The sequence below is a fragment of the Nerophis lumbriciformis genome, linkage group LG08 (assembly GCF_033978685.3).
Source record: "Nerophis lumbriciformis linkage group LG08, RoL_Nlum_v2.1, whole genome shotgun sequence".
Classification (NCBI taxonomy): Eukaryota; Metazoa; Chordata; class Actinopteri; order Syngnathiformes; family Syngnathidae; genus Nerophis; species Nerophis lumbriciformis.
In genome coordinates this window covers 11706153-11732057 of record NC_084555.2, presented here as the reverse complement: position 1 = coordinate 11732057, position 25905 = coordinate 11706153, and the positions used below count along the sequence as shown (strand labels likewise).

The following is a 25905-nucleotide window of genomic DNA, read 5'->3' as shown; positions in this document are numbered from 1 at the left end:
CCGCGACCCGACCTCGGATAAGCGGAAGAAGATGGATGGATGGATGGATGTATTGTTACATTAATAGCTGTTGTATTATTATAGGATGGCTTGTTAAACATTTCATAGGATTTTCAGAGGGAGGAAAAACCAAGACATTTAATATAACATGTTAAATTAATAAATAAATTAAAAAGAAAAAGAAAAAAATGGTTAAAAGCCATCGTCCCGGGGAGCATTTCATTTCGTCCCGTGCATTTTTTAAATAATAATAAAAATGAATAATTTCTAAGTATTTGTTAGTATTTTGTGTAGTTTTGTGCTCGTGCGCTACGTTCGCTCTCCTGCATGCATTAGTAGAAATATAGTTTTGCTTCAAAGACTCTCTTTATGCCCCCTTCCAGCTCCAAAATGCTCAGACAGATAACGTTCAAAATCCCTAAAAAAAACGGCCAAGGTGTGCAATTGCGTTCAAATGGAGCTTTCTCTATGATGTGTAGTACCGCCTGGCTCCCGAGCACATAGCGTCACCAGGCGCTAGCAACTGGGGGGCGGGACCAAGGCACCAAATTCCACCCACTCTCAGCCAATCGCTCTCCCTCAATGGCGGGAGCCTCGTTTCCTATTGCACCGCAGCGGTCCGGGCTCAGCCAATCGGCGGCCTCCCTGGGCCAGTGACGTCACAAAGTAGCTATTCCCTCCAGCGGCAGGGAGCTTCATTTTCTGATCTGCTTTGTGTTAAAATGGAGGCTGGCCTCTCGCCCTGAGTGAGCGGATCGCCTTCCTGGTTGAGGTTTACATGTTGACATGCAATAAACCTGCAGACAGAATGGTTGTGGATGCACCTAATTCCAATGGGCCTTTTCAGCCGGTGGCTCTAATGCACTTCAGAGGTATGTACGGTCTAATTATCCTTCCTGTATTGTCGCGGGGAAATAGAGGGGGGAAAGGTGTGTGTGTGTGTGTGTTGATGTGCTCCGGTTCCCGTCTACTTCTCATAGCGCGTTTAGCTATATAAAACGAGACCGAAAGTCTGCTTCGGTGTACCGAACAACCGGGTGGCGCTCAACAGCCAGCCGTGTGCGTTGTTATTGAGCACGGATACGTCTAAAAACGCTCATTATACCAGCTAGCTAGCTAACTACTCTCCTTGCCCATCCCCCCGCCATTTGTGACGCGAACGGAAGTGACGTCAGATCCCGAAGCACCGTTCTCACATTGATTCCACGTTATTGTGCTTCCAGCATTATGAATTAAGTATGCTTCCCCATGGTTCAACTATTTCCTTCCATGCTCGGCGAATAATCATCACCCCAAAAAAAAAAAAATACAGTTGAAAGGAAAATGTGCAAAGATAAAATATGCAACTAATGACATTTTTTAATTAACACATATTAACTTGTTATTCAATTGCAATTGTATGCGACGATGAGTTGACAACATTAAAATGCAATTAATGACATACTTATTGAGTAATATTGACTCTCATATGTTTTCGCTCACTCTGCACAGCATATATTTAAAAAAACAAAAACATTGTCACACTTTGTACAATGTACTGTTGTAAGACTCACGCTTGTCCCCACCATACTCTGCAGCTTTGGCCCTAACTGCATGCAACCCAGGGCAATTATTGATTGCATTCTATTGAGCCACTGCCTGTATCATTATGACCCTTGCTCATAAGTAATCTTTTCTACAGGATCTTTCCATCGGTATTATGTAAGGTTGTGCAGCTTTATATGTGTCGCTTGTGCTTCCTATTGTTCCAGGCAAATGAGTGCTGTTTTGCAGTGTTGTTGTATGAATTCAAATGAACAGGTGGTCCTTGTTTGCATTTTCATGGGCAATTCAGCAACCACCGTAAAGTATCCCCTTTGTCCACCTTCGTCTTTGCAAGTTAAAGCTGCTAGTTTAAAAAAAATAATAATAATGAGAATACACCTACAATAACGAAATGTTGGGGTATTCTCATTAGTGATGTATGCTGTTGAGCACATGTATAAACTATATTTTTTAAATGTATTTATTGTGAGTGCTATTGACAGTTTTGACAATATCAACACAATATTTAAACCACTTATTTTCATTTATTGCAACTGTTCGAAAAGTCAGTTGTACACAATAACTAAGCAAAAGTAAAAACTACTATCTACTACTCCTTTTTAAAGAAGAATTCTGACGCTATTTGTAACTTTTATTACCAAAGTTACGATAACAAAAGGCACACTTCCAACAGGTTTTACCTTGCGTGCAAACACTTTCGTCTCTGTGGGTCTGCGCTTCCCCATACACACAACAACACTTGCTCATTCTCCGCAATCACCTTTCAGGCACAGACGGTGTGTTTGCAAACATCGGGAAAAACTGACATCAAATCCAAACCACACATACATAAAACATTAAGACCAGCTGGTTGTTACAGTGCGCATATATATATATATATATATATATCTATATTAGGGGTGTAATGGTACGTGTATTTGTATTGAACCGTTTTGGTACGGGGGGTTCGGTTCGGAGGTGTACCAAACAAGTTTCCACACGAACATATTAAGCTAAGCTAAAGTCTTAACAAGCTGCTCCGCTTCCTTCTGCCTGTCTCTGTCAGTACACAGCACCCAGTCCCACCCACACAACCATCTGATTGGCTGTTACCGCTCTGTATGTAACCAATCAGCAGTGCGTATTCAGAGCGCATGTAGTCAGTGCTTAGCGTTTAGCAGGTAAGCATCAGGCAGCGGACTCTCCCCAAATGATAATAAACACCTCCCAGTCAACTACTAGTAACATTACTTTGAGCCCGTTGACCTTCTAGAAATATAAAAGGCAGCTAAGCTTGCTCGCAGTCCTGGCTTGAGGTGAAGGCTAATTCGCTTTTAGCGTAACGTTAGCTCATTTGGCGGTGTGTGTGTGTTACGGACAGCAAAGCCCTGTCTGTCTGTTATTTCACTTTACCTTTTTCTGTGTTGATTGAGCTTTGTTGAAGCAGCAAAAAAGGACATTATGTTAAATGAAGAGTTTCTGTCTCTGATAGTTGATATAATAATGTAACTGCATCATTAAGCCTACATGAACTCCATGGTGTTCAGGGATGAATAGTCTCTACTATTGCTATTGTACTATTTTTTTCCAGCTATAATTACATTAATAATTAGTAATGCAGCAGCTTAGTTTTGAATGGCAGGGTCCCTGCTATCACATGTTGATAAAAATATAACATTTACATAATAAAAATCAACTACAGGCTTCCCAAATGCTGTAATAAATTAATCATGATGAGTTGACTTGAAACTGTTTAAGGTTGCACCTTTTATATGTAGAAGAAAAGTTTTGTCATTTTATTTAATCTGAGAAACAACTTGAGGCAGTTTAATGTTGATTAACGTGGGAAGAATTATTATAGTGTTCCCAATGTTAAAAGGATAAAGCCATTGTTTACAAATTTGGTAAATAAATAACCAAAAAATGAATTTTTTGTTGTTTTCTTACTGTACCGAAAATGAACCAAACCGTGGCCTCTAAATTGAGGTACTTACCGAACCGAAATTTTTGCGTACCGTTACACCCCTAATATATATATAACCAATTGATGTACCAGAAACTCGACCACTAAAGAAGACTTTGATTACCGAGGGCCGAAACCGGATGTAAACAAAACGCACGTCATTGCCTGGAGCATGGTCTGCATGTCTGCAATGTTGATGTCATTTTAATATATCCCAGATATACCCAAAGACAGCCATCTACAACATGTGCAAATATTAAGAGGACAGTGGCGGCTTTTAAGGAGAGAAAGTCAAACTTTAACAACAGCGCGAAGCAGGTGTGATGTCATGCTCGTGGCAGCTCGCCTCTTTTGTCAGGAACATCGAGGGACAGAAGTAGTCTCTAAACATGAGTATATTTTATAATAACACCAGAAAAAAATGCCAGATTTGTTGCTAGATGTTTGTAATTAAAAAAACTAATTAAAAGCTTTGAGACACTTGAAAACTTTTCCTCAAAGTAAATTCTACAATTAGCAGCAACAATTGAAAATATGGCAAAATGATTTAAAAAAAAAAATTAAAATTAATAACAGATTTATTTTTAAATGTATGTATACAAAAAATATCACCAGAGCAAATTAATGCGAATTAGTCTGCCGTCATGGTGACCATGCCCGTAACACACCCCCACCACCGCAGGTATTTTGGCAGTCTAGGGGAAACCCTGAGATTGATACTATTTTTATCATATGTATTTATTCGCAAACTTTGAAAGTCTTTTGGTGTCATAAATCAAATATATCTGATAACAGTGTCAATATACGGGCAACTTGTTTTTCCACTCTACTGGTACTTTAAGGTACTAAGTTAGGTAGTTTATTTGCCGTCCTGGAGGTAATTATTGGAGATACACAGTTAGCCTTTTTTAGTTGCAATAAATTATCGGCCAGAGGTGATCGGCATTGGAAAAAAAGGCTGTAACTATTCTTCGAATAATGATTTGATGTTGCCGATGCGGTTTAGGGATGATATTGTTCTTTGTAGAATGATTCGATCTGAAACAATTCAGTGATTTGAACTCAATTCAGTAACTTTTTAGCAAAAAAATTAGGCAGTGTGACCATAAAATAAATACTGGATACTGGACACAGCAGGTAAAGTTTACTATGTGCCTCTTTTTTCTTGTAAGGGAACTAGCTATAAATGAGTAATAGATACAAACAAGCAAATAAACAACATTTAATGGCCAATGCATTCACATCTTGTTTGAATAAAGTGCAACCAACACTTTAGGTTGAATTAACAAGAGGAAACCTTTTCTGCTAACATTTTAAACATTCAAGACTCTTTCAAAAAAATTACTGTAACTGACATTTTAACAGTAGATTTACCTGCTACTTTTGCTGTTGATTTTCAACATTAAAATAATACAATATCAATATCAAAAATAAAGTGCAGCCAAAATCTCTTCAGGTTGAATTAGCAGTAGATTTACCTGAGAAATGAAGTGCCACCAAATCTTTTCAAATTACATGAGCAGTGGTTTGATCAGCTACTACTCGTATTTAATAAACACAAAACATCATAATGAGAAATGACAGCGAACAAGTTTGGCCGACACGCGGACCAAATGGTTGAAGGTGTAATGAACAAAGTTGGAACGTAAGTGAATTGTAACCACTTTTTTCAGTCATTAACGTTTCCAATAATATTAATATACCGTATTTTCCGCACCATAAGCCGCCCTGGGTTATAAGCCGCGCCTTCAATGAACGGCATATTTCAAAACTTTGTCCACCTATAAGCCGCCCGTGTTATAAGCCGCATCTAACTGCGCTAAAGGGAATGTCAAAAAAACAGTCAGATAGGTCAGTCAAACTTTAATAATATATTAAAAACCAGCGTTCTAACAACTCTGTTCACTCCCAAAATGTACGGTAATGTGCAAATGTGCAATCACAAACATAGTAAAATTCAAAATAGTGCAGAGCAATAACATCAATAACTTAATGTTGCTCGAACGTTAATGTCACAACACACAAAATAAACATAACGCTCACTTTCTGAAGGTATTCTTCATTCATAAATCCCTCGAATTCTTCTCCTTCGGTGTCCGAATTAAAAAGTTGGGCGAATACGGGATCCAAAATGGCCGGCTCCGTCTCGTCGAAGTCATTGCCTTCCGGAAAGCTCGGACCACAGTTGTGACCGAAATATCCGCCCAGGCATTTACGATCCACTGGCAGATGTTGGCGTATGTCTTCCGGCGCTGTCTCCCTGTCTTAGTGAAGGTGTGTTCGCCTTCGGTCATCCATTGTTCCCACGCCGTTCGCAGTCGTGCTTTAAATGCCCTGTTGACACCAATATCGAGCGGTTGGAGTTCTTTGGTTAATCCACCCGGAATGACGGCGAGTGTTGTATTTGTGTGCTTCACTTGTTTTTTGACACCATCTGTGATGTGGGCGCGCATGGAGTCGTATATCAACATGGAACACACAAAGGAAATGAAACGTAATACCCGCGCACTTCTTCTTCTTCTACGGGGGCGGGTGGTTGCTTACCGTAGAAGAAGAAGCGCTTCCTCTTCTACGGGGGCGGGTGCTTACCTTGGCAGTTGCTTACCATAGAAGAAGAAGCGCTTCCTCTTCTACGGGGAAAAAAGATGGCGGCTGTTTACCGTAGTTGCGAGACCGAAACTTTATGAAAATAAATATTTATATTAATCCATATATAAGGCGCACCGGGTTATAAGCCGCACTGTCAGCTTTTGTGAAAATTTGTGGTTTTTAGGTGCGGCTTATAGTGCGGAAAATACGGTACTGTGGGTGTTTATTACACTCTTTTTAATCTTCCGTCTCAAGCTGGTCCGTCGGCGAATTTGTTCCGCTGTCATTTGTTTTGTCGCATCCTCGGTGGTTTAAAGTTAACTTGTGGCTTTATATTATTGTGTTGTCGTTTTTATTTGTACTGCCTTTTTACAATTGTGCTGCAGCTGAAAGTTTTTGTGTAGTAGTCATTGATGTTGTCATGTGGAGTTTGCATTTGGTATGACCTTTCTCGACCACCGTAGGTATCTGCCATTTTTGTTTTGATGACGCCACAGAGGGGAAGACAGGCTTGAATAACGTTGACTGTCCTTTTCATCAAAAGTGGTACACTTCATAAAATGTCTGCCGTTCTTAAAACCAATGTTTTCCTTGTATCTAGTATCAATAAAATCGAGCGATTGCCTTTTAAAATCGATGTTGGGTCGATTCCTATCTTCTGAAAGGCAACTTTGCGGAGCACATATTGATGCAGTTGAATCTCAGGATTATAAATCGATAATAGGCTCCAGAACCCCCCCGCGACCCCGAAAGGGACAAGCGGTAGAAAATGGATGGATGGATGGATATCGATCAATTGTTAGACCCCTAATTGAGCATCAATGAAGATGTGTCCTAGTGCTTCCAGGAGATATCTTTTAAAGAGGTCATATCTATCTGTGTTGGCCCTGCGATGAGGGGACGACTTGTCCAGTGTGTACCCTGCCTACCGCCCGAATGCAGCTGGTATAAGCTCCAGCACCCCCCGCGACCCTGAAAAAGACAAGTCGTAGAAAATGGATGGATGGATGGATATCATGATTTTTGTCCTACATTAAAAACACTTGATTTTGGTCTACATAACAAAATGGTGGTTCTTTGGTGAAAAAAATGCATATATTTTCTTTTACAGACCTATTTTAATGCCGGTTCTTTTTCATCCCTTCAAAACAGCTCGTTATGAGAGGCAGAGTTGTTGGATGCAAATGAACCTCTCCTCAACACGCCCCTTCGCGCTTAGTAAGCTTTGTCCATGCCCGGCAGATATGTTTAGTAGTTAGTTTTTTTAAATTCTTCTTGCTTTTATTGTGCACTATGGAGATTGGTGACTGCCACAAGCCATCTCTTTTGAGTGACTTTCACCACAGCGCAACATCTCAAATGATTGAGCGAGACTATCGGGTCACTGTGGTTTGTTGTAAGCACCGAGGAAGGAGGCAAAGATGAGGCAGAGGAAGGAAACCCGGCTGACATACAGGCTGACTGAGGTTAAAGGGGAACATTATCACCAGACCTATGTAAGCATCAATATATACCTTGATGTTGCAGAAAAAAGACCATATATTTTTTTAACCGATTTCCGAACTCTAAATGGGTGAATTTAGGCGAATTAAACGCCTTTCTATTATTCGCTCTTGGAGCGATGATGTCACAACGTGACGTCACATCGGGAAGCAATCCGCCATTTTCTCAAACACATTACAAACACCGAGTCAAATCAGCTCTGTTATTTTCCGTTTTTTCAACTGTTTTCCGTACCTTGGAGACATCATGCCTCGTTGGTGTGTTGTCGGAGGGTGTAACAACACGAACAGGGACGGATTCAAGTTGCACCAGTGGCCCAAAGATGCGAAAGTGGCAAGAAATTGGACGTTTGTTCCGCACACTTTACCGACGAAAGAAAGAGATGGCAAGAATGTGTGGATATCCTGCGACACTCAAAGCAGATGCATTTCCAACTGGACTGGACAGATCAGCTTTCAGGAAAAGAGAGCGGATGAGGGTATGTCTACAGAATATATTAATTGATGAAAACTGGGCTGTCTGCACTCTCAAAGTGCATGTTGTTGCCAAATGTATTTCATATACCGGTACTGTAAACCTAGTTCATAGTTGTTAGTTTCCTTTAATTTCCTTTAATGCCAAACAAACACATACCAATCGTTGGTTAGAAGGCGATCGCCAAATTCGTCCTCGCTTTCTCCCGTGTCGCTGGCTGTCGTGTCGTTTTTGTCGGTTTCGCTTGCAAACCGATATGGCTCAATAGCTTCAGTTTCTTCTTCAATTTCGTTTTCGCTACCTGCCTTCACACTACAACCATCCGTTTCAATACATGCGTAATCTGTTGAATCGCTTAAGCCGCTGAAATCCGAGTCTGAATCCGAGCTGATGTTGCTATACCTTGCTGTTCTATGCGCCATGTTTGTTTGTATTGGCATCACTGTGTGACGTCACAGGAAAATGGACAGGTGTATATAACGATGGTTAAAATCAGGCACTTTGAAGCTTTTTTTAGGGATATTGCGTGATGGGTAAAATTTTGAAAAAAACTTCGAAAAATTAAATAAGCCACTGGGAACTGATTTTTAATGGTTTTAACCCTTCTGAAATTGTGATAATGTTCCCCTTTAAACTTTTACCGAGTGGCCTTGTTCACACTGCAGGTCAATTCTGATTTTTCTTTTGCCCATATCCGACTTGTATCAGATTTTTTCATGTCAGTGTGATCGGTGCAATTCCCGATTTTTCATATTCGACCTAGGCCTCTTTTGTATGTAGAAATAGATTGGATATATATGCGATAGGGATGATGTTCGAAAACTGGTTCTCCCGATACTTCGATAAGAAAAGAACCGATTCCATGGATTCGAATCCCTTTTTGAGAACCGGTTCCCGTTATCGAAGCCACTATACCGTATTTTTACGACCACAGGGGGCACCGTATTAAAAGGCGCCGTGTCAGTTACGGGTGCTATTTCTGTATTTAACGCGTAAATAAGGTGCAGCGTATTTTTGGGCGCAGGCATGGTTAAACATACGCTAGCTTAAAAGATACGCTAGCATGCATGGACGCTGTTTTAAAAAGGCAGCAGGAGCAAAGCTGAGTTTGGTTGTACTTTATTGAAGTATTTATCAATGTACTCACATTATTTTTTGATCAATCCTCATCCACAAATCCATCAAAGTCCTCATCTTCTGTGTCCGAAATAAATAGCTGGGCAAGTTCTCCATCAAACAGGCTAGATTCCCTCTCGTCATTTTCAAAGTCAGTCTCGTTGCCGTGGCACTCCTCGAAAAAGATGCCGGCTTCTGCGAAAGCTCGAACAAGAGTGCAGACACGTTAGCTCAAGCATCCACAATCCATTCACAAATTGTGGCGTAACTCGCTGCCTCCCAGTTTTTGTGACGCTGTGTTCGTCTGTCATCCATTGCTCCCATGACGCTCACAACTTCACTTTGAACGTCCTGTTTACACCCATGTCCAGTGGTTGGAGTTCTTTCGTCGTGCCTTAAAGAGGAACATTATCACAATTTCAGAATGGTTAAAACCATTAAAAATCAGTTCCCAGTGGCTTATTTTATTTTTTGAAGTTTTTTTCAAAATTTTACCCATCACGCAATATCCCTAAAAAAGCTTCAAAGTGCCTGATTTTAACCATCGTTATATACACCCGTCCATTTTCCTGTGACGTCACACAGTGATGCCAATAAACTTTTTACACTTTTATACTGAAATAATCACACCTAAAACTTAATAAATACAAATATAGAAAAAACTACCGGCAGCGGTAAAGTATAGATCCATGAAGGAAAGAAGAAAGTGAATGAATGTTTATAACTGAATAAATTTACATATGCATAAATGTTTTTCTTTTGTATTATTTTTTTAATGAATTAACGTTTATGACAACCTTTTTCCAAAACACAATATAGAATGTGAGATATAACAGGATGATGCATACATTTATCATCCATCCATCCATTTTCTACCGTTTGTCCCTTTCATTTGTTTTCAAAACGATTACAAAAAAGTGGGACCCCAAAAATGTTTAAAATTCCTAGCGCCAACACTGACATGCAAACATACACAAGTTCACAGACGCACAGGATCACGATCAATAAAGGCGGATTGTTCCGTACAGGATTATATTGAGCATCGTTGCTTCCCTACTGTTTAACAGACATATCCGCCATGTTTGATCGAGGAAATACCAGATGATCACCGTGATCCAACTCAAATTAATCGCGATTCACGATCACGATCATTTTATCGCCCGGACGTACCATATATGTATATATTTTTTTCGCACTATGATATTTATCGTAATATTGCACTGTAGTGTATTGAAGTACGCAAATTACTATTCCGTTCAAACTTACATGTCACAAAATTCTGTAGAAATAAAAAGACATTGTTTTGGACAAAATATTTGTTTACCAAGCCCTCAACTATACATTTAAAACAAATCTGTGTTATTTATTAGTATTAACATATATGTTTTATTTTTTATGTTGTCATTGTGCTCCATTTCTTAAAGGGGAACTGCACTTTTTTTTTTTTTTTTTGCCTATTTACAATCCTTATGAGACAATATGTACTGACTGAAAAACATGAACAATCATATTACAGCATGGGTAAAGTCTTATCCCACATTTCATGTTTTGTTTGTACGCTGCTAGCCAGACGGCGTACGACAAGAATACACATTGTCCATGTGTGTTCTTGTCTCTCATGATTGTGAATGATAGGCAAAATTCCCCAAAAAGTGCAGTTCCCCTTTAATTGTTTCTGCTTATTGTGTACTTTGTTTAAAAAATGTTAAATTTAGTGACTTTGTCTTTATTAAAAAACGGCTAGAAACAAATCTAGCATCTTTTTCTGGTGTTTTTATAAAATGTACGCGTGTTTAGAGACTCTATTTCTGTCCTTTAATAAAACATACGCGTGTTTAGAGACTCTATTTCTGTCCTTTAATGTCACAGACGAATAGTGAGCCACAGCTAGCATGGCGTCACAATTGCTTTGCCCTGCTGCTCCAGTTGGACTTTCTCCTTAAACCTGCCACTGTCCTCTTAAGATTTGCACATTTTGTAGATTGCTGTCCATGGGTATATATCACAAATATATTAAAGTATGTCCACTTTGCAGACATGCTGCCTCCGCTCCGGACAATCCCATGCATATTGCCTACGTCGTCAAAACAGTGGTGGTCAAAGTCTGTTTTCAGTTTTTTTTTCCGTGGCCGAATTTTTGGTGTATCACTAGTCAGTAGTCTATATATATATATATATATATATATATATATATATATATATATATATATATGTATGTATGTATGTATGTATATATATATTTTTTTTTTTAAATTTATTTATTTATTTATTTATTTATTTATTTATTTCCCGGACTACAGAGCGCACCGGTGTATATAAGTCGCACCCACTAAATTTTAGAGAGAAAAAAACATGGTTCCATATATTAACCGCACAGAACTATACGCCGCAGATGTGTACGTTGTAAAATTTGTTATTTACACAAAGATTTTGTAAATGCTTATTTACATACCTTTACTGTTTCCAAATGGTGCCTGTAACACGGCAGTAAAACAGCTGATCAAACAAAACAGAAGTCATCTTCATAGACCCACCAGCTGTGGAAGCGAGTTCTCCAATCAGATAAACAGACTTAACTTCACAGTGACGTTTTGAGGAATTTACTGAGGAATGTATGAAACTAAAAAAAACACAAAATGCCTTTGTAAATGTGTTAGCATATAAGCTAATGTTGACGATGCTAGCTTAATTAACTTACGATATGCATATGCATAAAAACAGTACGATAAAACATGTGACATTTTAGTATCGGGAAGTATGAATTGTTTTTGTTTTATCGTAAAACTTACAAACGTTGCTTGGAGTGATGAATGAAGAAACCATACAAGGAGAAACGCTATGGATGACTAGTAGACGAAACGGCACTTGTACTTCCGGTTCAAGGCACTAAACAGAAGGAAATACTGTAGACGTACAACTCGCAGCACTTGCACTGAGCAATCTCGTTTAAATGATGGTGCCATAGCACAAACAATAGCATACCTTTTCAGTGTCCCTGTGGGTGTTTTATTAAAATTATTTGTTGAATACAAAACATAATGGTTGTTGGCGATTCGCCGCATCATTTTATGAGCAGTTTGAAGCGGAAAAAAGTAGCAGTTTATAGTCCAAAAATATGGTATATCCATTTATACTGTAACAACCTGCTGGTGGTATAGTTTTATGTTTGTGTTTTTTTAATTGTTCATTGTTCCCTTAATCGCGAACACACCGTCCGTGCCTGAAAGGGGATTGGCGGAGAATGGGGAAGTGTTGTTATTTGTCTGGGAGTAAAGCATGGAATTGTGTTGGAATTGGGACGGTTGTTAGCATAACATTGACAATAAAAGTTAAAAATAGCGCTGGACTTTGTGTGGCTATTTCTAGAGGCTACAATATATTATACTCTGATAACTTGTTTTCACATAAACCCTTATTTTAATGGTGTGGCGGCTTTAATTTTACCATGGCAGTGCGCCACGATCAATTACCGTATTTTTCGGACTATATAAGGCGCACTTAAAATCCTTTCATGTTCTCAAAAATTGACAGTGCGTCTTATAACCCGGTGCGGTGCGCCTAATGTACGGAATAATTCCGTTTGTGCTTACCGACCTCAAAGCAATTTTATTTGGTGTAATGATAAATGTGACCAGTAGATGGTAATCACACAAAAGAGATACGTGTTGACTGCAAAACTTTAAATGTTCCATTGAGAATATACAGTAGAAAATCACACACTACGCTCAAAAATCTTTCAATGTGTTAGTATGACTTTGAAACCGCACTGCTTTATGGATTGTCGGCGCATTACGGCTACCATAGTCAGACATACGAGTATTATTATGGTGTGTGTGTATAAGGACCGCAAAATGGCACCTATTAGCAGACATATTATCTGGCGTTTTGTTTTGCAATATTATGCAAAAACAACTTTTCTTACCTTCCGTTACCTGCTGATCTGTATTTGGGATCTGCCTAAGTCCTGAAAATTTGCTCGCGTCTGCCAATGTAGTACGTGCGGACACCGTAGTTGATAAGCTTCTCCTTTTTTTCTATCTTCTTGTTATGGGGCATTCATCCTCCTCTGTTGCCATTTCTAATATAAAGTAGCATAAAGTTCTAACTTATATCTGTCAGTAGACTCGTGATGAAAGCGCTAAAAACTACCCTTGTAGTGGGTTTATGTAATTCACCCACAGAACTTTAGTTATTTGAGAGTTCTGGTTGGACGGTTGTTCACGGGACACGTTTCTGGCGTTGTTGTTGCACTCGGGAGCCACGGATGAGAAGATGATGCTCCGTTGTTGATTTAAGTAAAGTCTGAATGTCATTAAAACAGTTAGCTCCATCTTTTGACACTTCTTTCGACTCCCGTCTTTGCACGCTACACCGGTACAACAAAGGTGACGGGGGGAAAATGCTGTCGAAGGTGAGCCAATTAATAAAGACCGCCCACAAGACGGCGCATCCTGAAGCGACTGTCAGAAAGCGACTTAAAGATGGTCTGTAAAACATAATCAATGCAACATTTTGACCAAAGAGCCACCATTACATGTTATGAAGACCACAAGGAAGTGTTTTAAATTGAGAAAAAAATTATAATATGACCCCTTTTTAATGCGCATTTTGTATGAAAATAGACATGAATAAACCTGTTCATCGGCAGTGCGCCTTATAATCCGGTGCATCCTATGGTCCGGAAAATACGGTACATTAAGAGGAAACCCTGTACATCTCAGGAGGCATTCAAATTCTCTCTTTAGACCGGCAATGCATTTTTTAACAATGTTGTGGTTATGTTAAACTTTGACTCTAAAGCTGCTCAAATCCTGGCATTAAGCAATGCTTACTTTCTCATATGCCTCCCAAACTATAACACTGTGTCCCCTTACATAAAGTATAAATAATGTCAGTCAGTGTTTACATTGACCCAGACACATTGCATATAAAGCAGATTAGCAAAGCAGCAGTTCCGACTGCAGGCAAGCCGCTGCTCATTTGATCAAGGTAAAAGTGGAGGCTGTGGTTCCAGTGTGATTCCGATTATTTATTGTCTCTTGAATTGGAGCTCCCCTGATGTAAATCATTCTTCTGTTCTCCGACAGACTCGATGACAGACACTAGCTTGTGTGTGCGCTGCACATGCTTCTCCCCCTACATTAATAGAAGTCACATTGTGGTTCACATCAATTTTGTCATTAACAATGTAGAGTCTCTGTCTGTTACACAACAGGCTGCCGGGTATTTGAGGACCACACAGCAAATGTCTAACACAGGCAGACAGACTTATGTAATAGTAGCGCACCTAGCAACACGATGAGTTACAACTTTACAGACACCAGTCAGTGTCGTGGGCACTCGGCAGGGTTTTCAAGCTAATAGACTGGCTTTACGATATTGGTTGAGGGTGCATCTCCTCACTCACACACTTGTGTGCACTTTTGTGGGTACTCAGGGTGCCATGATTTCTGTGTTTATGATGTCACGGACGGAATCACAAAATCTACTATTAAAAGTGGAACGGTTGCCAAATGTGTCAGGAGATGTGCTTATGCATGTTTTATGACTACCGGGAATTGTCTTCCAAAAGCCTTGTGAAAAACGCCTTTCTGCTGCTGTTGCTAGTCAGTTGGCTGCTGTTGTGGACGTGAACACCAATGCCAGGGATTGTAGCATTTTACACATCTTTTGTCGGTACGTGACCATGCACTAATCGATTTATCAAGTAGTTTGACTCTAAATAAGCATCCTACAACCTATGGAAACACCATAATCCGACCGTGTTCGGTTTTTGAAAAGTCGGACTCACACACCTGGATTATGCAATTGAAAACCAGATCTCTTGAGTGGGTGTGTGCCGGAGGCGACCCTTCGTATTGCGCATGCGCCAATGTCAACGCACGGTATGTAACTCGGGAGCAGATATAGGCAACACTTGGGATGTAAAGTAGAATGTGAATTGCTTCACAAATTACAATAACTTAACATTTTGAAGTGCATCGATTTGGAGAAAAAAATAAACTGATTTATTTAAGAAGGTAGTTAAGGAAATGGAAAATGTCTTCTTTATACGCACTCCCGAACCTAATACGAATAAGATTAAGGAAAATGAAGCAGGCATTGTATTTTACAAGGCAAAAAATAAAGCGGACACCAACCTCTTCTTGCTGCATTTGTGCATTCTAAACTGGATAGCAATAACACTCTATTCCACACAAATAATAACAGGAGTTAGAAACATTCTGACTGGAACTAAATGAAATGCTTACGTGGGGGTTGCGACTATTTTGGACTGGTAGTAGTCAATCCACGGCGATTGTTCTGCCACACAATACCTCAAAGCTAACGAGTCGAATTTACACTTCGACTGTTGTTGGCTTTGACAGTAAAGATTGCTCAGTTGCATTAAAAGTTGTTTTTCTCACTACAGTAGGACGAAACCATCCTTGCCCAGGCACATCCTCCTGGTTTTTGGGGTATAAATATTTGGGGTTTTGGCACCAGCCGCTGGACTAGATCTGACCAATCTAAGTCTATGAGCACAAACCGATGAAGCCTACTGAGATGAGCGGCAAAACGTCTTCCAAGACAAACCAAGCAGTCCAGTTGCGATCGATTGAATGCCCTGAGATGCTGCCAAGGCTGCCCTTTGTCACCGATTCTGTTCATAACCTTTATGGACAGAATTTCTAGGCGCAGTCAGGGCGTTGAGGGTATCTGGTTTGGTGGCTGCAGGATTAGGTCTCTGCTATTTGCAGATGATGTGGTCCTGATGGCTTCCTCCGGCCAAGATCTTCAGCTCTCACTGGATCGGTTCGCAGCCGAGTGTGAAGCGACTGGGATGGGAATCAGCACCTCCAAGTCCGAGTCCATGGTTCTCTCCCGGAAAAGGGTGGAGTGCCATCTCCGGGTTGGGGAGGAGATCTTGCCCCAAGTGGAGGAGTTCAAGTACCTCGGAGTCTTGTTCACGAGTGGGGGAAGAGTGGATCGTGAGATCGACAGGCGGATCGGTGCGGCGTCTTCAGTAATGCGGACACTGTATCGATCCGTTGTAGTGAAGAAGGAGCTGAGCCGGAAGGCAAAGCTCTCGATTTACCGGTCGATCTACGTTCCCATCCTCACCTATGGTCATGAGCTTTGGGTCATGACCGAAAGGACAAGATCACGGGTACAAGCGGCCGAAATGAGTTTCCTCCGCCGAGTGGCGGGGCTCTCCCTTAGAGATAGGGTGAGAAGCTCTGTCATTCGGGGGGAGCTCAAAGTAAAGCCGCTGCTCCTCCACATCGAGAGGAGCCAGATGAGGTGGTTCGGGCATCTGGTCAGGATGCCACCCGAACGCCTCCCTAGGAAGGTGTTTCGGGCACGTCCGACCGGTAGGAGGCCACGGGGAAGACCCAGGACACGCTGGGAAGACTATCTCTCCCGGCTGGCCTGGGAACGCCTCGGGATCCCCCGGGAGGAGCTGGACGAAGTGGCTGGGGAGAGGGAAGTCTGGGCTTCCCTGCTTAAGCTGCTGCCCCCGCGACCCGACCTCGGATAAGCGGAAGAAGATGGATGGATGGATGGATGGATGGATGAATGCCCTGAGATGACAATGACCTTGATGAATGAGAACCTTCATAGATAGGGGGAAAACCGTTCGTCTAAAATGCCACAAATTCAGTCAGCCATTTTGAATATTCCGCTCCGAACACCTTCAGTAATTTCCGTAGATTCTACGTCACTGTAGGAACGCTTCTGCAATCTGTCCTTGTTATTAGCACAGTCATACGGGAAATACGCAAACATTTGAAAGAGATGTGCCGTTTATCATTCACAATGTAAGACAAGAAAACGTATGCTTGGCTTTTCTTATACATTCGAAATCGTAAATAAATAGCTAACAATTGAGTCAACTGATCGATGATCTTCTGTTGGGATTCTTATACGGTACTCGCTCTAAAAACATCCAGAAACCGCCAACAATACCCCATTTACATGACGTGACCTGAAAATGTATCAAATTTGAGTAATATTGTTATAAGCGCCAACGCAGACAGGCCATTTTGACGGTAGCAATGAGCTAATGCTAGCATACGCTGCTGTTGTTGACACTCTATAAACTGGCGGCTGCTTTTGCTTTTTCTCAAACTTGCTAAAAGTACATTTGAGATTATAATTCATGCATTTCTTACCAAATAGACAAATATGGCCATGGACTGACAGGCTGGTTGACTTTCACTTCCCCGCGAGATGGCGAATAAGATAAAGTTGCTTGTTGCAGCAACTTTTTTTTTTAACCCTTTGTGAGGATTGTGATTAAATCTTCATCTAAACGGAATTATGTAAGCGTCCTGTCGGTCGACATCCCAATGAGAGTGGGAATATTACAGTAAGTGTTTGTTTTGTTATGGTTTAAAATGGTTAGTATGTTTAGCACCTCGCAATGCTGCGTATGCTAGTGTCCAGGGTTTCCTCTACATGTAAACAATCCTGACGCAACGCCATGACAAAATTACTGCCACCACACCTTCAAAATAAGTTTTCTTACTCTTATGTTTTTTTTCTCCCATGTAAACTTTTTTTTTAACATGAAAACAAATTTAAGTACGGTAATGTATTGTATGAATTGATATACTGTATATAGGCCATTACTTATGTACTATTGGCTATTATAAGTTAGAAAAAAAGCTCCAATTAGGGCTGGGTGATATGGCCTTTTATTAATATCTCTATTTTTGGGCCATGTCACAATACACTATATATATCGCAATATCTTGCCTTAGCCTTGAATGAACACTTGATGCATATAATCACACCAGTATGATGATTCTATGTGTCTACATTAAAACATTCTTGTTCATACTGCATTAATATATTCTCATTTTAAATTTTCATGCAGAGAGGGAAATCACAGCTAAGTCAGTTTAGCAAAACTGTATTTATTAAACAGTGGCACAAACATTCAAGTAATTTCAAAACAGAAAGTGCAAGATTGTCAGAGACATTTTAAAACAAGCTATTTGTGCACTTTTGTGCATGATGTCACTAAGATGACATCAAAACAACACTAAATTAAAGTGCACTTTTTGTACAGAACGCCGCTATAATAGTTTAAAACAAATAAAGTGCACTTTTGTGCATGATGTCCCACAAGATATTTCAATAAGTGTCAAATAAAAATGAGCTGCATAATAGGAAATCAAATAGCAGTGCTGCTACTTTTGCCGCATAATTGTTCAACATATTCCCGCTTGAAGCCAAACCACTGCCAGACGATGGACCCTGTGCGGTTTTTCTTGGGAATTAATTCTTCCTTCATTTGTTACCAGATTTGCACCTTCTTTCTCTCGTATTACCACTCGCAACGCACTGTTAGCATCACAGCTAATGTTACCCATGTAGCTACCTCTCTACTCGGGGAGGGCGTGTGCCGTTGCACGCGTGACGTGTGCAAGAAGGAGCGCTTGTTTATGTCTCTGTGAGAAGGAGAGACAAGAAAGAGTGGGAAACGCATGCAATGTAATGCCCGCAGCTATAAGCAACTGTGTGAGAACATATACCCGAATGTCACGATTTAGTCATTTTCTATATCGCACAGAGACAAACCCGCGATATATCGAGTATATCGATATATCGAGTATATCGATATATCGCCCAGCCCTAGCTCCAATATCATAAAACATTCTTCATTGCTTTTGTTTTGATAAAAAACTGCATCTGAATCGCCTGTCAGAAGCGTGTTAGCTAGTCGCACACCTGAACGTGTTGACACCTGCAAAAGTGAGGAGAGAAAGTTAGGTATTTTAAGCTAATTATTGCATTTCTTCTTCAAGCCAGTGTAATCAATCAATCAATCAATGTTTACTTATATAGCCCTAAATCACGAGTGTCTCAAAGGGCTGCACAAGCCACAAAGACAGCCTCGGCTCAGATCCCACATCAGGGCAAGAAAAAACTCAACCCAATGGGATGACAATGAGAAACCGACCGGTGCAATGGACGTCGAGTGAATCTAGCATAATATAGTGTAAACTACCCTAAATAAATTTGACATTACTACCGACAATAACGTCTAACTTCATGCCATTCCAAAAATATGCATTGTAGGTTAATTGGCGACTGCAAATTGTCCAGAGATATGAATGTTAGTGTGAATGATTGTCTACCTCCGCCATGCGATTGGCCATACTAATTTGAGTCAGCTAGTCTATGAGCTACTCTGTTGTACTTTAGCATGAAGCTTGCGGTATTACAGCTCAACCTTCATCCTGCACAATTGTATTGATTTTATTTTTTTTATTCCAAATTATATTATTAATCTAACATGATTCCCACATGTATATGCACTGTGTGTATGTGCAATGTACTTTCTTTAGTGTGTTTAGTTTTACATTGACTTCATTGTGAAGAATATCAACAAAACACCTAGGATTTTTCTCCAAATCCAACTCAAAGGATTGTCTACATATTTGGCAAACTAAATTGCAATATTCAGGGAGGGTAGAATAAAATATAGCCTGTTCTTTTACAATAAGCAGCAACACTTGAATGAAACGGCATTGAACAAAGAGAGCACAGTCGAGCAAGTCAAATTCCCTTTGTTGAAGCTGATTGTTTGGTTGTGATTCTGATTCTGATGATAGAAGAAAAACTATGTTAACATTAATATTATTAATGGCTAGATTATTAACTAATAATATTTTTTTTAAATATCCATTAAACATGTTTTAAAAAATAAATATGCAAATCAAAATGATCATGTCATATATGATGCCACTTTGACCATGCCCCCACCGCCACATATATATAGTGGCAATCAAGGGGAAACCCTGCTAGTGTCACAATATTGCTGCATCTAGATAGCTGTCGGCTTTCTAAAACATATTGCTCATCCTCTTTGTGTTCGGGCTCAAAAATATAAGGTCCTGGATCATAATTTTTCCCAAAGTAATCGTTGTTGGCTCTCACAAAGTCTGCTTGATTATTATTGTTGTTGATGGGGAAAGGGTCTCTGGTTCCTCCTGCTACGTCTTGCAATCACATTACTGGTTTCCTCATTATCTCTCAAAATGGCTTGGGAATCTCTGTGAGACTGATTGTTTTAATCATATCTATTTATTTGCAAACTTTGGAAGTATTTTGGTGTCATAAATTATATATATATATATGATAATAGGTTCAATATAGAGGCAACTAATTTTTCCACTCTCCTTGTACTTTAAAAAAAGTTCCTAACTTGATTGTCAGTTACCGGTAAGTAACGTACAACTCTACCTCTGCCTACAATATTGATGTACAACTTTGTTTGTCAATACTTTATTTAGCCATTTAAAAAAATGTTTTGGTTGCACATATTTGAGGCCTCCCACATCCTCCTTAACATTTTTTATTGCTTTTAGTTGCGATTTTTATTCAAGTACAACATTTTGCTAACGGGTAACACATATTTTATTTCTAATATTTTAGTTACCGTATTTTTTGGATTATAAATTGCAGTTTTTTTCATAGTTTGGCCGTTGGTGCGACATATACTCCGGAGCGACTTATGTGTGAAATTATTAACACATTACCGTAAAATATCAAATATTATTTATCTCATTCGCGTAAGACACTAAGCAAATGGCAGCAATCGTCACACACACGTCAGCAATCGTCACTCACACGTCAACCAATAAGAATTCGGCGGGGGAGGGTCATGGCAGAAGTGCATTGTGGGTCATGAGATGCTATAAGCTACTGCCGTAGCTATTAAAATGGATCACATCAACATTGGCGGTAACTTATAAAAATGATAAGTGCTGAACTAAAATGGCACCGAAAAGGAAATCATATACTGCAGATTACAAGCTGGACGTAGTGAAATATGCAGCAAAGAACGGCGATCGAGCAGCAGAAAGAAAGGACATACCAGAGGCGACACCGGGTTGGAAGATTTCATCGGATTTAGCGATCGGGAGTGACAGATTGTTTGGTAAACGTATAGCATGTTCTATATGTTATAGTTATTTGAATGACTCTTGCCATGATGTGTTGCGTTACCAGGCACGTTCTCAGTTGGTTATTTGTGCGTCATATGGCGTACATTTATTCAGCCTGTTGTTCACTGTTCTTTATTTATTTTAAATTGCCTTTCAAATGTCTATTCTTGGTGTTTAAATAATTTTCCCCCCAAAATACGACTTATTACTCCAGTGCGACATATGTTTTTTTCCTTCTTTATTGTGCATTTTCGGCCGGTGCGACTTATACTCCGGAGCGACTTATACTCCGGAGCGACTTATAGTCCGAAAAATATATATAAGTTTTATTTAACTTGGAGATTTAAAAGTTTGCATTCCAATGACAAGAAATACAAGTTCATTGCATTTGAAAGGATATACATGCGTTATTATGTTTTATCAATACATCAATGGTTAATTTGGTCCCATGGAAATAATGGCAATAACATCATTTAACGGCAATAATTTGTAGGTCAATTTATCGTCAAGCAAAATGTGTTATGGGCCCAGGCCTACATACAAATGCAGATGATGTGCCATATCAATCAATCAAACTTTATTTATATAACCCTTAATCACAAGTGTGATAAGACACTCTATTTTGGCTCAGTTTATATTCAACAAAAGGTTCGAAAGGTTCTCTGTTTAATTTGCGGACCAGCCCCCACTTATGTTACGCTTTGGCTAAGGAAGGCCCAAGATGCATCATATGTTGAAAATAACCATTAAAAACGGTATTTTTAAAGACATTGTTTGTTTTTATTTACACAAGTCAAATAGCATCACATTGTAGCTTTTAAGGAAATAAAATCAGTAGACTTAAGGGTGATTCCTTACATCAAAAAAACAATCTAAAAGGGTAAATAACACTAGTTTTTGAAAATAAATACAAATAAATTAAATGTTTTACCTTCCTAAGAGAAAACAGAAAAAAGGGGGTTTAAAATAATAGGTATTCAAACATATGTTGAACAAACATTCTAGAATAAAGTGAATGAGTGCCAAGAATGAGCATCCTGACTTTGCTGGCCAAAAGAAAAAATATCCATCAGTCCATTTGAGAGCTTCAAACGTCCGTATACTTTTAGTTTTTGGAGTTACTGAGAAAGTAATGTTTAAGCTGACGTTGTTAGATATAAGATGGCTGCATTTATTGACTCATGCGATTATTGTGCCACTTGTTATTTCTTGTGTCTCTGTGTGGCTGCTTGTTATCACATGGAAATGAACTAAAACAGGAAGTGCTCCAACCATCACGTACCAATAATAAAGAGCACTATTTTTTTCCTCCTCTCTCGTGAGCTACAAATATCTGGGCCATGACCGTTCACCTACTTCCCAAATCCCCTCATCCTCTCCATTATGTCGTTTCTCCTCTTCTTTGTTGTTATCCGCCCCCTGGGTTTGAACCATCCTTGCACTTTAGTCTTCATGACTCATTAGCCAGCTTCCATCTCTCTCACATTCATTTTTTTGTGTTCAGTATTCATTCCTGACAGCTACGCCTATTAGAGGTGGGGGAAATAATCACATTTTAGATGCATTGCAATTCAGACATGGACCATGATACAATGTATTAGTAAATGTTGATAATCGAATTAATTGTCGTAAATAAAGTAATGCAGACATTTCTAAAATTTGGCTCACTCCAGTGAGCCACCTCACCGAGATTTACGATCAGCTCTTTTATTATACGGCATTTATATTCCAGTTTTGCACACATTTCCATTAATTTTGTAAATGTGAGAATTAATTTAATGTTTTTTGTTACAAATGCACTGTTTTTTCAAAGTTGCAAGTGACAAACGTTTATTTAGTGAAACGAAAAGAAATGTAAAACTGCATATATATATATATATATATATATATATATATATATATATATATATATATATATATATATATATATATATATATATATATTATTGATTTTTAAACGAATCGTAGCTCCGTAATTGTAATCAAATCGTGAGGTGCCCAAAGATTCCCACCTTCAAAGCTTACCCTGTCCTTCCTCCTTGTTAAACATAGCTTGCCCTTTGCCGACATTCCCAAATGATTCATTTATCAGGTGTAGCTTCAGTTTCGCCACCCAGTCTGCCATTTTTGACCCTGTGCTCATTCTCATTTGACTCTCTCTTCAGACGTGGCCCCAGCTGAGCAGGAAAAGCTCTTCATCCAGAAGCTGCGGCAGTGCTGTGTCCTTTTTGACTTCCTGTCTGACCCGCTGAGCGACCTAAAATGGAAGGAGGTGAAGCGGGCGGCGCTGAGCGAGATGGTGGAGTACATTACCCACAACAGGAATGTCATCACAGAACCCATCTACCCGGAAGTGGTTCACATGGTTAGTGGAGCTTGTGGCCGGGATGGGATGGGGGGAGGGCGGCCTGTTTGTGTCAAAAGATGAAGATGAGGGTGGAACTCGGTCAGAGAATAGGGGCATGCTGGTGGACATTCATCCAATCCAAATATAGAGTTCTTAAAGGCAGGGCTGTACAGTGTAAGCATTTTAGTCACATTTACGACTAAGGATAGGTGGTGCGAGTATTGGAAGAAAAAAAGAGTAGGACATGTGCAAATACAGATTTTATCCCTTTAATTAGCATTTTGCCCCTAAAATAAATACATCCAAATTCAAACCAACTAGAGTAAAATGTTCGCCCAACTGTATAGCATGTTTGAAATAAGCTTAAACCATAACCAAATTTTACAGATCACTCTGTCCCACCCTCCTGCGCCATGCACAGAGGGGAGCGGGGCTGGAGCCCCGAGCTCACACACTCGGTCTTCCAATACGAAAGAAACAAGGTCTTAGTTGAAGGAACTGGTCAGTAAAAGACGTGTTTCTGACCACCTTGAAACCTGACACAAACTGCGCTGCGCGCTAGTAACTATAAGGTTCGAAGGGAATATTGAACAACAAATCAATGATGGAAGTGGAAGAACTTGCCATCCAAACAATACCCCATTTGTTGACAAGAACATACAGCAATGGAAGCACATTCAATAGGCCCTTTTCCAGCAAAAGTTAAAGTTCACTGATATTTAAATAAACAGACATTAGGTCACAGTTATTTTACTAATGCCTAAGTAAATTAAATACAAAGCAATAATATACAAATTATTGATTTAAACAATAAAGTGTTTCGAATTATTCATAAAAAGTCATGCTTTTGTCCGCAATGTCCAACAGTCAGCAAGTCGTCCTCTCGGTAAATGATACATTTTTGAGGGTCAGGGGATTCCTTTAGGTCCATTTGAGCTGTAAATAACAATAACTGAATAATCAATCAGAATCAGAATTACTTTATTAATCCCTGAGGGGAAATTCAAATTTTCAGCACAATCCCATTCAAGATCAGACAAACATTACAGGGAGACAGAAAAGGATCGCTGACGGGTCTGCCAAGTCGGTGTTTATCTCACACTGACAACACGAACACAATTTGATGTAGTTTACTTTCGTTTCACTCGTGTACTGCCTCCTTTATTTCACATTTATCCAACAAAGTCTGAGTATTAAGCAGTTGAGATCGTTGCTTTGAGTCCAGCTTCATACTCCTCTTTAAATAAGTTTAAAAGAGTCTATCCACCTCTCGTAGCTTTGCGTAACAAAATGAAGTTTGTAGAAAAAAACAATAAACACACTGCATATGGTTTAAAGACTACGGCTGAGTAAAACGCTGCAAGATAGATTCACTGATCAGTCCAAAGATTCCCCACAAAAATTCCTGCAACTCGAAAGTTTCTTTCGTTCTTCTTTCTCTCCGTTGTCATGTTTGTTTGATAGAAATACACAAGAAACAAGTCGCCTAATGGTGGTCGTGTGTTTGAAAGATACGTTTTAGGAACGCCCCCAATTGTGTTTAACCAGTTGGGGGCATTCGACAGCACAGCCCGCCCCTGAAAAGGTTTCGGGAACTTTCCAAAAGTGCCACTGAGCTGGCAAGAATTCACAAAAGTTCCTGAAGTACTAAATTTACCCAGGTAGTTTTTAGGGTAAACACAGGGGGAACTTTACTTGCAGTTGAGATTGCGGTGGAAAAGGGCATAATCTATTTATTAAGCCGAGGTAACACAAACCAATGAAAGATTCAAAAGAGCTGCAGTCAGAGCCGACAAATTGCCGCTGCTAGCCTGCTAAGCTAACAGTTTAAGCTAAAGCCTGTTAGACTCAGACTGAGCGTGGACTCGCTGATGTCATGAGGCAACAGTCACCGCCTTCTAAAGGCACACACACAGCTGCTCATATGGTAAATGGTTTATACTTGTATAGCGCTTTTCTACCTTCAAGGTACTCAAAGCGCTTTGACACTATTTCCGCATTCACCCATTCACACACACATTCACACACTGATGGCGGGAGCTGCCATGCAAGGCGCTAATCATGACCCATCAGGAGCAAGGGTGAAGTGTCTTGGTCAAGGACACAACGGACGTGACTAGGTTGGTAGAAGGTGAGGATCGAACCAGGAACCCTCAGATTGCTAGCACGGCCACTCTCCCAACCTCGCCACACTCTATTATAGAGTAATTTCGTTAGTAATTAAATTACTTTTTTTGGTAAAGTATTGAGTAACTACAATGAATTACTTTTGATGAACACGGCCTGTCACACAGCATCATGAAGCAGTTGTCAGGTTGGTGTTCCTGGCTAGAATATTTGTGTGTGTGTGTATGTCCTATACTAATGTTTACCCATAAAAACATGAATTATTTTCATGTTGCTGCTGGTGTTTAAACATGTTCTCTTAAACCAGGGCACTTTATTTC

General features: G+C 39.7%; 1 protein-coding gene across 1 annotated transcript in view; it reads left to right on the top strand.

The window, feature by feature from the left end:
* Positions 1-672: 672 nt before the first annotated feature.
* ppp2r5ca (protein phosphatase 2, regulatory subunit B', gamma a) overlaps positions 673-25905 on the top strand; it is a 54614-nt gene continuing 29381 nt past the window's right edge. The window contains exons 1-2 of the mRNA XM_061968285.2: positions 673-872; positions 23277-23476. Coding sequence (XP_061824269.1) covers positions 779-872; positions 23277-23476 — 294 coding nt within the window. The 5' untranslated portion in view covers positions 673-778. The remainder of the gene's footprint in view (positions 873-23276; positions 23477-25905) is intronic.